General features: G+C 38.5%; 2 protein-coding genes across 2 annotated transcripts in view; both read left to right on the top strand.

Moving 5' to 3' along the window:
- Positions 1–423, top strand: part of LOC131952569 (NADPH oxidase 5) — a 28201-nt gene extending 27778 nt beyond the window's left edge. The window contains exon 19 of the mRNA XM_059315295.1: positions 248–423. Coding sequence (XP_059171278.1) covers positions 248–379 — 132 coding nt within the window. The 3' untranslated portion in view covers positions 380–423. The remainder of the gene's footprint in view (positions 1–247) is intronic.
- A 10700-nt stretch (positions 424–11123) lies between these two features.
- The window catches only part of LOC131952570 (chitin deacetylase 7), a 20884-nt gene continuing 15344 nt past the window's right edge, over positions 11124–16663 (top strand). The window contains exons 1-4 of the mRNA XM_059315296.1: positions 11124–11428; positions 13177–13277; positions 13403–13655; positions 15728–15863. Coding sequence (XP_059171279.1) covers positions 11184–11428; positions 13177–13277; positions 13403–13655; positions 15728–15863 — 735 coding nt within the window. The 5' untranslated portion in view covers positions 11124–11183. The remainder of the gene's footprint in view (positions 11429–13176; positions 13278–13402; positions 13656–15727; positions 15864–16663) is intronic.

The following is a 16663-nucleotide window of genomic DNA, read 5'->3' on the forward strand; positions in this document are numbered from 1 at the left end:
ACACACACACACACTCCCAAACGAGATAGAATAAATAAACAATATATACTTACCAGCGCCCCCTGTCCTCGATGATGAATGTAATAAAGGACGTCTAGATAAGCAAATCATTTTTCTAGCACAGTTTATACTTTAAAGGCTAACACGATTGGTTCAAAACTTACACACTCTTTAGGCACATTTCATTCAACACATTTTAATAGGCTAATTGTAATATTGTATTATTCATTTAACTTTTTTTTTTCAGTTGTTTAGAAAAATTAGTAAGAATGCAAAGGGCAGGGTAACTGTCTTCTTCTGTGGATCTCCGCTCCTCGGCAAAACGCTCAAACAATACAGTCATAAGTATGGATTCGTTTTTCGACATGAATATTTTTAACATCAAGCATATATATTGACCAGAACTTGTTCAATCAAGTATATATTGACCAGAACTTGTTCAATCAAGTATAGATTGACCAGAACTTGTTCAATCGAGTATATATTGACCAGAACTTGTTCAATCGAGTATATATTGACCAGAACTTGTTCAATCGAGTATATATTGACCTGAACTTGTTCAATCAAGTATATATTGACCAGAACTTGTTCAATCAAGTATATATTGACCAGAACTTGTTCAATCAAGTATATATTGACCTGAACTTGTTCAATCAAGTATATATTGACCAGAACTTGTTCAATCAAGTATATATTGACGAGAACTTGTTCAATCAAGTATAGATTGACCAGAACTTGTTCAATCGAGTATATATTGACCAGAACTTGTTCAATCGAGTATATATTGACCAGAACTTGTTCAATCAAGTATATATTGACCTGAACTTGTTCAATCAAGTATATATTGACCAGAACTTGTTCAATCAAGTATAGATTGACCAGAACTTGTTCAATCAAGTATATATTGACCAGAACTTGTTCAATCAAGTATATATTGACCAGAACTTGTTCAATCAAGTATATATTAACCAGTACTTTTCGATCAAGTATATATTGACCAGAACTTGTTCAATCAAGTATATATTGACCAGAACTTGTTCAATCAAGTATATATTGACCAGAACTTGTTCAATCAAGTATATATTGACTGACCAGTACTTGTTCAATCAGGTATATATTGACCTGAACTTGTTCAATCAAGTATATATTGACCAGAACTTGTTCAATCAAGTATATATTGACCAGAACTTGTTCAATCAAGTATATATTGACCAGAACTTGTTCAATCAAGTATATATTGACTGACCAGTACTTGTTCAATCAAGTATATATTGACCTGAACTTGTTCAATCAAGTATATATTGACCAGAACTTGTTCAATCAAGTATATATTGACCAGAACTTGTTCAATCAAGTATATATTGACCAGAACTTGTTCAATCAAGTATATATTAACCAGTACTTTTCGATCAAGTATATATTGACCAGAACTTGTTCAATCAAGTATATATTGACCAGAACTTGTTCAATCAAGTATATATTGACCAGAACTTGTTCAATCAAGTATATATTGACTGACCAGTACTTGTTCAATCAAGTATATATTGACCTGAACTTGTTCAATCAAGTATATATTGACCAGAACTTGTTCAATCAAGTATATATTGACCAGAACTTGTTCAATCAATTATATATTGACTGACCAGTACTTGTTCGATCAAGTATATATTGACCAGAACTTGTTCAATCGAGTATATATTGACCAGAACTTGTTCAATCAAGTATAGATTGACCAGAACTTGTTCAATCAAGTATATATTGACCAGAACTTATTCAATCAAGTATATATTGACCAGAACTTGTTCAATCAAGTATATATTAACCAGTACTTTTCGATCAAGTATATATTGACCAGAACTTGTTCAATCAAGTATATATTGACCAGAACTTGTTCAATCAAGTATATATTGACCAGAACTTGTTCAATCAAGTATATATTGACTGACCAGTACTTGTTCAATCAAGTATATATTGACCTGAACTTGTTCAATCAAGTATATATTGACCAGAACTTGTTCAATCAAGTATATATTGACCAGAACTTGTTCAATCAATTATATATTGACTGACCAGTACTTGTTCGATCAAGTATATATTGACCAGAACTTGTTCAATCAAGTATATATTGACCAGAACTTGTTCAATCAATTATATATTGACTGACCAGAACTTGTTCAATCAAGTATATATTGACCTGAACTTGTTCAATCAAGTAGACTATATATTGACCAGAACTAACAATGCCTTAATCTATTGATGGTAACCTAATATAAGGCTAGATTTTTACTTTCTCATATATACGAAGTATAGAGAAAGTCTTGTAATCGTGCAAAAAAAAAATCGAGATTTTTACAAATCTCGACGTTTTACACCTCACTGATACGGAAAAACATAATTTTGCAATCTTGTCCGTATGTCTGTCTGTCTGTCTGTCTGTCCGTGTGTAAACACGATAACTTGAGTACCGTTACAGCTAGGTTGATGAAATATTTTATATAAGTATTTTATCAAAATCGTAGATCCGTATCAACTTTTGAGCGATTTCCGATAACCGGAAGTGGTACTTTTTCTACTTTGAATTTTTCAAAAGCCTAACCCTTGAGTACTGTTTCAGATAGATAAATGAAATTTCACCTGAAAGTAAAAGATCTATATCTCTACCTTCTGTCAAATTTTGAGTAATTTCCGTTGACGGGAAGTACTAATTTACGTTATTTCTGATTTCTCAAAAAACGCATGTACATTTATAAAGTACTAATAATATTGCGCACTATTATGAACATCTTAATTTGGAGTTCGCTTGGTGCGCAATTCTTTTTTCTATGAGATTCTATTCTATTTTTAAAAGTTTAAGTATTTAAAATGGATTAAAAATCATAACTATGTAACGAGTTCCCATCCCCTGTTGTTTTATATAAGAATATTCGAGAAAGTTTAGGGGAGATCACTCCCGGTTTATTTACTATTTGAGATTGATTGACTTTTTTTAAAAAATACATGTATGATTTACATTACTTTATTTAAAATATTGATAATATTAATAATAATTATACAGTTGACTACACGAATTCATTATATATATATATATATATATATATATATATATATATATATATATATATATATATGTGTGTGTGTGTGTGTGTGTGATAATTATTGAATATCCTATACATACCAAAATGTACAATGTATTGTAAATTGTAAATATGATCATATGGTCTGATGTTTTCATTTGGTTCACTTCAATAAAAAATTGAACTTGAATGAATTTATATTTTTTTGCTGCTTTAAGTTTATGTAAAGAGTAACGCCAAAGTATACTGGTAAAAACCTGTGTGTCTACAACTCGTACCATTATTACAGTAGACAACAATCGCATCTGTCCAAGGCTTAATATAAAAATGTTAAGGAAAATAAACGTTTAAATCCATGCTGTTAAATTTTTAAAGGCTTTTATCTAGCTTGTTCAGTATGTTTGCGTATGTGTGAGTGGCCTCACAAATCTTGGCATTTTAATTGAACCCACTTCCCATTCCCCATTCAACACAACTGACCACCTCATTCCACACAACAGACCACCTCATTCCACACAACTGACCACCTCATTCCACACACCTAACCACCTCATTCCACACAACTGACCACCTCATTCCACACAACTGACCACCTCATTCCACACAACTGACCACCTCATTCCACACAACTGACCACCTCATTCCACACAACAGACCACCTCATTCCACAAAACTGACCACCTCATTTCACACAACTGACCACCTCATTCTACACACCTAACCACCTCATTCCACACAACTGACCACCTCATTTCACACAACTGACCACCTCATTCCACACAACTGACCACCTCATTCCACACAACTGACCACCTCATTCCACACAACTGACCACCTCATTCCACACAACTGACCACCTCATTCCACACAACTGACCACCTCATTCCACACACCTAACCACCTCATTCCACACAACTGACCACCTCATTCCACACAACTGACCACCTCATTTCACACAACTCACCACCTCATTCCACACACCTAACCACCTCATTCCACACAACTGACCACCTCATTCCACACACCTAACCACCTCATTCCACACAACTGACCACCTCATTCCACACAACTGACCACCTCATTCCACACAACTGACCACCTCATTCCACACAACTGACCACCTCATTCCACACAACTGACCACCTCATTCCACACAACTGACCACCTCATTCCACACAACTGACCACCTCATTCCACACAACTGACCACCTCATTCCACACACCTAACCACCTCATTCCACACAACTGACCACCTCATTCCACACAACTGACCACCTCATTCCACACAACTGACCACCTCATTCCACACAACTGACCACCTCATTCCACACAACTGACCACCTCATTCCACACAACTGACCACCTCATTCCACACAACTGACCACCTCATTCCACACAACTGACCACCTCATTCCACACAACTGACCACCTCATTCCACACAACTGACCACCTCATTCCACACAACTGACCACCTCATTCCACACAACTGACCACCTCATTCCACACAACTGACCACCTCATTCCACACAACTGACCACCTCATTCCACACAACTGACCACCTCATTCCACACAACTGACCACCTCATTCCACACAACTGACCACCTCATTTCACACACCTTACCACCTCATTCCACACAACTGACCACCTCATTCCACACAACTGACCACCTCATTCCACACAACTGACCACCTCATTCCACACACCTAACCACCTCATTCCACACAACCTACCACCTCATTCCACACAACTGACCACCTCATTCCACACAACTTACCACCTCATTCCACACAACTGACCACCTTATTCCACAAAACTTACCACCTCATTTCACACAACTGACCACCTCATTTCACACAACTGACCACCTCATTCCACACAACTGACCACCTCATTTCACACAACTGACCACCTCATTCCACACAACTGACCACCTAATTCCACACAACTGACCACCTCATTCCACACACCTAACCACCTCCTTCCACAAAACTGACCACCTCATTTCACACAACTGACAACCTCATTCCACACAACTGACCACCTCATTCCACACAACTGACCACCTCATTTCACACACCTAACCACCTCATTCCACACAACTGACCACCTCATTCCACACAATTGACCACCTCATTCATCACACCTAACCACCTCATTCCACACACCTAACCACCTAATTCCACACAACTGACCACCTCATTCCACACAACTGACCACCTCATTTCACACAACTGACCACCTAATTCCACACAACTGACCACCTCATTCCACACAACTGACCACCTCATTCCACACAACTGACCACCTCATTCCACACAACTGACCACCTCATTCCACACAACTGACCACCTCATTCCACACAACTGACCACCTCATTCCACACACCTAACCACCTCATTCCACACAACTGACCACCTCATTCCACACAACTGACCACCTCATTCCACACAACTGACCACCTCATTTCACACAACTGACCACCTCATTCCACACAACTTACCACCTCATTCCACACAACTGACCACCTCATTCCACACAACTGACCACCTCATTTCACACAACTGACCACCTAATTCCACACAACTGACCACCTCATTCCACACAACTGACCACCTCATTTCACACAACTGACCACCTCATTTCACACAACTGACCACCTCATTCCACACAACTGACCACCTCATTCCACACAACTGACCACCTCATTCCACACAACCTACCACCTCATTCCACACAACTGACCACCTCATTCCACACAACTGAACACCTCATTTCACACAACTGACCACCTCATTCCACACAACTGACCACCTCATTCCACACAACTGACCACCTCATTCCATACAACTGACCACCTCATTCCACACACCTAACCACCTCATTCCACACAACTTACCACCTCATTCCACACAACTGACCACCTCATTCCACACACCTTACCACCTCATTCCACACAACTGACCACCTCATTCCACACAACTGACCACCTCATTCCACACACCTAACCACCTCATTCCACACAACTGACCACCTCATTCCACACAAATGACCACCTCATTCCACACACCTAACCACCTCATTCCACACAACTGACCACCTCATTCCACACAACTGACCACCTCATTTCACACAACTGACCACCTCATTCCACACAACTGACCACCTCATTCCACACAACTGACCACCTCATTCCACACAACTTACCACCTCATTCCACACAACTGACAACCTCATTCCACACAACTGACCACCTCATTCCACACAACTGACCACCTCATTCCACACAACTGACCACCTCATACCCCACAACTTACCACCTCATTCCACACAACTGACCACCTCATTCCACACAACTGACCACCTCATTTCACACAACTGACCACCTCATTCCACACAACTGACCACCTCATTCCACACAACTGACCACCTCATTCCACACACCTAACCACCTCATTCCACACAACTGACCACCTCATTCCACACAACTGACCAACTCATTCCACACAACTGACCACCTCATTCCACACAACTGACCACCTCATTCCACACACCTAACCACCTCATTCCACACAACTGACCACCTCATTCCACACAACTGACCACCTCATTCCACACAACTGACCACCTCATTTCACACAACTGACCACCTCATTCCACACACCTAACCACCTCATTCCACACAACTGACCACCTCATTCCACACAACTGACCACCTCATTTCACACAACTGACCACCTCATTCCACACAACTGACCACCTCATTCCACACAACTGACCACCTCATTTCACACAACTGACCACCTCATTCCACAAAACTGACCACCTCATTCCACACAACTGACCACCTCATTCCACACAACTGACCACCTCATTCCACACACCTAACCACCTCATTCCACACAACTGACCACCTCATTCCACACAACTGACCACCTCATTTCACACAACTGACCACCTCATTCCACACACCTAACCACCTCATTCCACACAACTGACCACCTCATTCCACACAACTGACCACCTCATTTCACACAACTGACCACCTCATTCCACACAACTGACCACCTCATTCCACACAACTGACCACCTCATTTCACACAACTGACCACCTCATTCCACAAAACTGACCACCTCATTCCACACAACTGACCACCTCATTCCACACAACTGACCACCTCATTCCACACACCTAACCACCTCATTCCAAACAACTGACCACCTCATTCCACACAACTGACCACCTCATTCCACACACCTAACCACCTCATTCCACACAACTGACCACCTCATTCCACACAACTAACCACCTCATTCCACACACCTAACCAGCTCATTCCACACAACTGACCACCTCATTCCACACAACTGACCACCTCATTCCACACAACTGACCACCTCATTCCACACACCTAACCACCTCATTCCACACAACTTATCACCTCATTCCACACAACTGACCACCTCATTCCACACACCTAACCACCTCATTCCACACAACTGACCACCTCATTCCACACACCTGACCACCTCATTCCACACAACTGACCACCTCATTCCACACACCTAACCACCTCATTCCACACAACTGACCACCTCATTCCACACAACTGACCACCTCATTCCACACACCTAACCACCTCATTCCACACAACTGACCACCTCATTCCACACAACTGACCGCCTCATTTCACACAACTGACCACCTCATTCTACACACCTAACCACCTCATTCCACACACCTAACCACCTCATTCCACACAACTGACCACCTCATTTCACACAACTGACCACCTCATTCCACACAACTGATCACCTCATTCCACACAACTGACCACCTCATTCCACACAACTGACCACCTCATTTCACACAACTGACCACCTCATTCCACACAACTGACCACCTCATTCCACACAACTGACCACCTCATTCCACACAACTGACCACCTCATTCCACACAACTGACATGATTACCCTCCTATCCCACCCCACACAACTTTACAAACTGTTGAAGCTTAACTACACTTGATCGTGTGGTAGTTTGTCACGTCTAAATAGCTCCGACAATCTCCAGATGATCACGTTATACTGACCTCTCCACATAGTCTCCAGATGATCACGTTGTACTGACCTCTCCCCATAGTCTCCAGATGATCACCTTGTACTGACCTCTCCCCATAATCTCCAGATGATCACGTTGTACTGACCTCTCCCCATATTCTCCAGATGATCACGTTGTTTCTGACCTCTCCGCATAATCTCCAGATGATCACGTTGTACTGACCTCTCCCCATAGTCTCCAGATGATCACGTTGTACTGACCTCTCCCCATAGTCTCCAGATGATCACGTTGTACTGACCTCTCCCCATAGTCTCCAGATGATCACGTTGTACTGACCTCTCCCCATAGTCTCCAGATGATCACGTTGTACTGACCTCTCCCCATAGTCTCCAGATGATCACGTTGTACTGACCTCTCCCCATAGTCTCCAGATGATCACGTTGTACTGACCTCTCCCCATAGTCTCCAGATGATCACGTTGTACTGACCTCTCCCCATATTCTCAATCACAGGTACTGCGACAGTTATGTCTTGCTACAATGCCCTTCCCGATTATCAGTCTTAATCTTGACCTGCCCAACATTGACCTGCCCAACATTGACCTGCCCAACATTGACCTGTCCAACATTGACCTGCCCAACATTGACCTGTCCAACATTGACCTGCCCAACATTGACCTGCCCAACATTGACCTGCCCAACATTGACCTGTCCAACATTGACCTGCCCAACACTGACCTGCCCAACATTGACCTGCCCAACATTGACCTGCCCAACATTGACCTGCCCAACATTGACCTGCCCAACATTGTAATTGACGTTCTCAAATAATTCGATCAAGTGTTCAGAAAACAGAACTTATTTTCCCACGTTTTCTTTAACTTGCTTTCGCCTCTGTTTGTTTGTTTGTTTTTCCAATCAAATCTTGCGATCGAAATTTCTGGCACTTCCCAGTTAGCTAGCGCGCTGAAATTTTCAGGGAAGCTTTGTTTTGGATGCCAATAGAATATTCAATTGTTATTATTACTAAATTGATCCATGGAAACATTTTATTGATCATTTTAGACCGCTATATAATTGTACAAAAAACGTGGGGAAAAAGGGACATAACCCAGTAACTGTAATTTGATGAAAACAAGGCTCGGTACTCTCCCTCTTTTTGCTTACTGAGTAGTTCTCACGCGGTGTTTGTGTACAAACAACCAGAACGTAACAACTGGTGGCCAGTATGGGGGAGACGATATGGTCGAGTGGTTGGGTACACGATTGCTATCCCACTCGGCGCGGGTTCAAATCTATGTGTTCTAGTCAGTAACGTATTCACACAACGTGTTTTTACGAGTTGTCTTCGTTTACCCAAAAAAAAGTGAAAAGATAAAATCGATAGCAAGATTTTAATGCAAACCAACAGACAAAGACTAAAAAGTAGAAAATAATAATCATTAAAAAAGTTTTTAAAAACCCACGTTTTCTAATTGAACTAAAAAGTAGAAAATAAATGCTATACATCACAATAATGCAAGCGATCACTCTACTGTAAGCGATGAAAAACGTGGGCGCCGTGATTTTCTTACAGTTTCTAATACTGTTGACTCTCTACAAGCTCCCTAATAAAAGTCAATAGTATTATCTAATCAATAGTATTATAACTTTTACTTCGGCGCCCCACGTTTTTCATCGCTTATAGTAGAGTGATCGCTTGCATTATTGTGATGTATAGCATTTATTTTCTACTTTTTAGTTCAATTAGAAAACGTGGGTTTTTAAAAACTTTTTTAATGATTATTATTTACCTTTGTGAGGAAAAATCACAGCGCGCTATAACAGGTGACCTTTGACCTAGGTAACGTACATTGTCACGACTGTCAAAATATAACGGCCTAGATCCTGAACATGTCAGCCACAAGAGAATTCATTTGAAAAACGACCTTTTCCAACAACTTCTTACCTGAAATTGTAATTATAACATTTTCCAACAACTTCTTACCTGAAATTGTAATTATAACATTTTCCAACAACTTCTTACCTGAAATTGTAATTATAACATTTTCCAACAACTTCTTACCTGAAATTGTAATTATAACATTTTCCAACAACTTCTTACCTGAAATTGTAATTATAACATTTTCCAACAATTTCTTACCTGAAATTGTAATTATAACATTTTCCAACAACTTCTTACCTGAAGTTGTAATTATAACGTTTTCCAACAACTTCTTACCTGAAGTTGTAATTCTAATTTTCAAGCCAAGACATTCACTTGATGGGCAGGCGAGGTTGACTGGTACATCGTTCGACTGCTAACCGGAAAGCTCGAGTTCGGATCCCGGGCTAATGCCCAGTTCTGACTCACGGTAAGGAAAGTAAAGGCAGCTGGTCATAGAGCTGACCACATCATCCCTCTCGAGGCCGAGACCATAAACTCATTCTACTTTTTTTGGTACATATTAGTTGTAATCTTTTTTTGTCAAAAACTAGTCTCTCTCTCTCTCTCTCTCTCTCTCTCTCTCTCTCTCTCTCTCTCTCTCTCTGTATATATATATATATATATATATATATATATATATATACATATATATATATATATATATATATATATATATTTATATTTATATTTATATTTATATATTTATATATATATATATATATATATATATATATATATATATATATATATATATATATATATATATATATATATATATATATATATATATATATATATATATACATATATAAACGAGAATGAGAGAGAAATATCAGGCCGACCTATTTTAACCACTGGTACACTGAAGTCTTACTCAATTAAGTAGGTGCTCAAAATGTGCAATTTAAGATAACAATCTGTGGTTTACGGGTTAAGTCAGAAGGAAGTTTCTATTTTATTTCGGCCCTTCCTACTCGAGACGTTTGTCATATGACGCATGCAGCCAGCCAGGTATATAAGACAAGACTCCCTGCACAGGCACATTTGAGGAGACAGCAGGCAAAAACAGACCCGTTTCTAAATTAAGAAGTTGCGTTAGATAATAGGCGCTGGTTAACGATGAAACTAGCCCAGCTAATGGACCTTAAGCATGCAGTTTTGAACTGGATCGTTCTCTACTGCCTGTATGAGACAGCTCAAACTCAGTGTGTTGGTGTTGACACTGCCTCGGGCGTCAGGACCATGGCAGAATCAGAGTATGCTTGTGCGGCTCTTTCTATGGGAGAGAAATCTTCAGATCTGGGCAAGTTTTATTATATGTGTAATCAGGGGAGGGCACACAGATTTACTTGCGGAAATCTAAGGTAAGGTTGAGAACTCCCTATACATCCTGTTTTACTAATCCAAATAAATGTAGATTTGTTTGTCACGTGCGTGTCACCAGCACTCAAATTGTATGGCGACAAGTAGTTGTCCTACATAACAAGACTGGAGTCAAGTTGATGGGGGGGGGGGGTAATTAGTTGGGTATTCACTCAACTACCATCATTACGGCGTTAACTCAAGTAGCATCATTACGGCGTTAACTTAAGTAGCATCATTAGGGCGTTAACTCAAGTACCATCATTAGGGCGTTTACTGAAGTACCGTCATTGGGGCGTTCACTGAAGTACCGTCATTGGGGCGTTCACTGAAGTACCGTCATTGGGGCGTTCACTGAAGTACCGTCATTAGGGCGTTCACTGAAGTACCATCAGTGGAGCGTTCACTGAAGTACTACTGACTGGTCATGTGTGTGTGTGTGTATGTGTATGTGTATGTGCATGTGTATGTGTATGTGTATGTGTATGTGTATGTGTATGTGTATGTGTATGTGTATGTGTATGTGTATGTGTATGTGTATGTGTATGTGTATGTGTATGTGTATGTGTATGTGTATGTGTATGTGTATGTGTATGTGTATGTGTATGTGTATGTGTATGTGTATGTGTATGTGTATGTGTATGTGTATGTGTATGTGTATGTGTATGTGTATGTGTATGTGTATGTGTATGTGTATGTGTATGTGTATGTATATGTTCATGTACATGTACATGTACATGTACATGTACATGTATATGTATATGTATATGTACATGTACATGTACATGTACATGTACATGTATATGTATATGTACATGTACATGTACATGTACATGTACATGTACATGTACATGTACATGTACATGTACATGTACATGTACATGTATATGTACATGTATATGTACATGTATATGTATATGTATATGTATATGTATATGTATATGTATATGTACATGTATATGTATATGTATATGTATATGTATATGTATATGTATATGTATATGTATATGTATATGTATATGTATATGTATATGTATATGTATATGTATATGTATATGTATATGTATATGTATATGTATATGTATATGTATATGTATATGTATATGTATATGTATATGTATATGTATATGTATATGTATATGTATATGTATATGTATATGTATATGTATATGTATATGTATATGTATATGTATATGTATATGTATATGTATATGTATATGTATATGTATATGTATATGTATATGTATATGTATATGTATATGTATATGTATATGTATATGTATATGTATATGTATATGTATATGTATATGTATATGTATATGTATATGTATATGTATATGTATATGTATATGTATATGTATATGTATATGTATATGTATATGTATATGTATATGTATATGTATATGTATATGTATATGTATATGTATATGTATATGTATATGTATATGTATATGTATATGTATATGTATATGTATATGTATATGTATATGTATATGTATATGTATATGTATATGTATATGTATATGTATATGTATATGTATATGTATATGTATATGTATATGTATATGTACATGTATATTTAACGCACATTTATCATTTAATTAAGTAGAATTACCATTTTTCTTTATATATTTTGCTATTTTTTGCCATAGTTTCACCCGGTGCGGTCCGCACCCCCCGCCCTCTCCCCCCCTCCCTTGCTACGCCTCTGGTTGCAGTAATGCTACAGTTATTTTCAATATATTTGCAGATGGGATGCTAGATCTAATACGTGCAACTGGCCATCGGCTGCTAGGTGTGCAGACATACATTCTGGGTCGACAGCTTCAGACCATCAAACTGTTGACACAAGTAAAGACTTTTTTATTGATCGATGATCGACGATGATCAATTGTGTGTTTGTTGCATTTATAAATTGGCAGATTTGATAGTCTTTTATTGTATCTTATAAGAGGTAAATATGTATATTTCTAAAGGTAAGACTATCGTGGAGTCCAAGAATCAAACATCAGCTCAGCAAGGCTCGTGTGTACAAGACGACAACTGTAAATTACCCAACTGTTTTTGTTTTGGTGCTAGGCCAACAAATATAAGTCTTAAGGATACGCCGATGTTTGTCATGCTGACCTTCGATGATGCTGTAACAACAACGGTATTTTCTCAGGTCTATTCTGACCTGCTGGTCAACAATCGCTGGAACTTGTTCAATCCAAATAACTGCACTATCAAGTACGTATTGTCCTGCATACTTTTAGGAATCTACTTGTAGATTTGACACACTTTTATAACATTCATATTTAACCGTCTTTTTAAGTTAGGACGTCGCAAGAGGGGAGGGGTGGGTTGCGTATCGCACCGGGTGAAATCGATAAACTGGTGGGACATCAAAGCAAAGAAAAATTTAAGCAAACAGAAAAAAAGAATGCTTTTTCCGGTTCAATTAACGATTCAATACGTGTTGATCTGACGCCATGTCCAGAGCCGGCATTTTGGGGGTGGCGAATGGGGCAGTCTCCCCCAGGCCCCGCGCTTGGAGGGGCCCCGCGCTTCAGCGCCGTTACTATTATCTGAATTAGTTTGTAAACTTAAATAATTGTTGCTGAATTCACTCCGGGAGGAGAATTTGGAAAACACGTAATGAGATACCCTATTGTATGCGGACCGATGAAGACGTTTTGTAGTGAACAGACGAGATGGCTGTAGTAGACAAGTAGTGACCTGATGAACGCTAGTCCTGACTTTCATGTTGTAGTTTTTGTATAGGTAGGCCTATGGTATAACAAAATTAACATTCAGTGGCGTGCATAGGGGGTGGGGGGGGAGGGGTGGGGGATCTATATCATGAGGGGGTGGGGGTACAACAGAGTGATTTATTATTTTATTTTTTTGGAAGAAAGTAAAAGTGTTGTTATGTTGTGTCAACTTAAGGATTCATCCGTTCCTAAACAGAATTATTAATTTACCGAATTCATTCAAACTGTTATATACGATCGTTTCCAATGGTGCTGACTTAATATAGTCATCGAATTGTCCGCGTCGCACAACTTTTATGGAGGAAGGGGCATCGGTGAAGGGCAGTGATATGGTAGTCGTTAATAAACGCACATTTTTTAATTGTAGGATATCCTTTACAATAGTTACAATAATAATGGTTTTTGTTTTTTAAATATTGTACGTATTCTAAACAAATTTTGAAGTCTATACTGTTTTGATACATCGGGCCGAGTTCGCTTATTGTAAAGTTGTCCTGATTTCTCACACTTCTAAAGTACCGGCATTCACGGCAGTCCCGACATGCCGTCGGGAAACTCATAAATAAGGTGCAGCTATCTGTCACGTCGTTTTTCTCCCTAACTATAGACACGAACTTTCTCTTGTGAGACCGCGATCATTACCGGTGATGTGAAACGCGGTCGTTCTATAAACATTCTCTTGAATGACTCCGGAGACCTTTTTTCTTAGGGCTTGGCAACACAAGGCATAGATTTAAATACAGATATTCTTTACCTCACCCCACCAACTGCCACCCACCCCAAAGCTACACAATACTGAACGTCCGTGATTATATTTTAGAATCATTTCTTTTGTATATCCATAAATATAAAGTGTGCTTTCACCATTCGAAACCAGTAAGCTATCAATGTTTTTCTATTTGTTTAAATTTGAATTACTTAAGTTTTGTTGATATTGTAATTTGTTAAAAATTCCGCGCTTACTAACGATAGTCTCTTTTTTAAATACACCTAAAACGCTTGACTTTTATATTAACTATTGGTTATTAACAAACATTTTAAACAACTTTGTCCTAATTTTTGGGCATGTGATTAGCATGCAAGAAATAAAATAAGAACATTAGATTAAAACGTGGGAGAGATAAACATCTGTTAATAAAGTGAGAAGTTTGGCATATATATATATATATATATATATATATATATATATATATATATATATATATATATATATATATATGGGCTATTTATATAATGAAAAAAAAGCAGGCCCCGCGCGTATGGTTGGCACTAGGCCCCGCGTATTCTTAACACCGGCTTTGGCCATGTCTGCCACACCGGCTAACTCTAGACATTGTGACGCCAATAAATATGGATGTCATGTACATCACAATTTGTGAGCTTGGGACATTTTGAGATACACTTTCTGAAAAAAAATAGTTAACAATCAAAAGGCTCTATTAACATTGCCCAGGAACACATAATAAGGGTTAGTCGTCCATTCTATAAGAAAAAGTACCATCTGACTATTCTGTATTAGCATCAGTTAACAAGAAGCTTTTTACACAGGTCAACGTTTTTTGTGTCTCATCAATATACGGACTATAAACTAGTGCAACAGCTTTACGACAACGGGCACGAGATAGCGTCGCACACCGTCAACCATACTGGCAATGTTGAGACATATGGAGAGGTTACCGCGGAGGTAAGGCTATGCTGGCTTTTGTGGGAAATGCTTATTTCCGCCAAAGGTAGAGGAATTAAAACCTGTGCTTATTTTCCTCTCTACCGTTAGAAGATAAAAGCAAAGTGTATATTTTCTCGACCGGATGTAAGAGGCTGAAACCACGTTGCGTATTTTCTCTAACGTTGGCCGATAATAAATACTACCGGTTTAGTATGAAAATGGATCATAGAATCATATTGTTTACAGTTTTAAAATCATCATTAATTGCTTTCTCGTACATACGAAGTATAGAGAAAGTATTGTAATCACATCCGGAGCATAGAGGACTTATTTTAATCAGGCAAAAATTATAAATACAAATATATAAACATTTTGGCGTTTTATGCGTTATCGAGTAGTAAAAACTGGACTTAGCAATTCTGTCCGTTGTCTGTGTGTGTGTGTGTGTGTGTGTGTGTGTCTGTGTCTGTGTGTAAACACGATAACTTGAGTACCGTTACAGCTAGGTTGATGAAATTTCATATATAAGTATTTTATCAAAATCGTAGATACATATCAACTTTTGAGCGACTTCCGATAACCGGAAGTGGTACTTTTTCTACTTTGAATTTTTTAAAAGCCTATAACTTGAGTACTATTTCAGATAGATAAATAAAATTTCACATTTAACTAAAAGATCTAATTCTCTACCTTCTGTCAAATTTCCGTTGACCGAAAGTACTAATTTACGCTATATCCGATTTCTCAAAAAACGAATTTAAATTTATAAAGTACTAATAATATTCCGCACTATTATGCACGTTTTATTTGGCGTTCAC

This window comes from Physella acuta, unplaced genomic scaffold (genome assembly GCF_028476545.2).
Source record: "Physella acuta isolate Inbredline_101_S28 unplaced genomic scaffold, ASM2847654v3 ptg000877l, whole genome shotgun sequence".
Taxonomy (NCBI): domain Eukaryota; kingdom Metazoa; phylum Mollusca; class Gastropoda; family Physidae; genus Physella; species Physella acuta.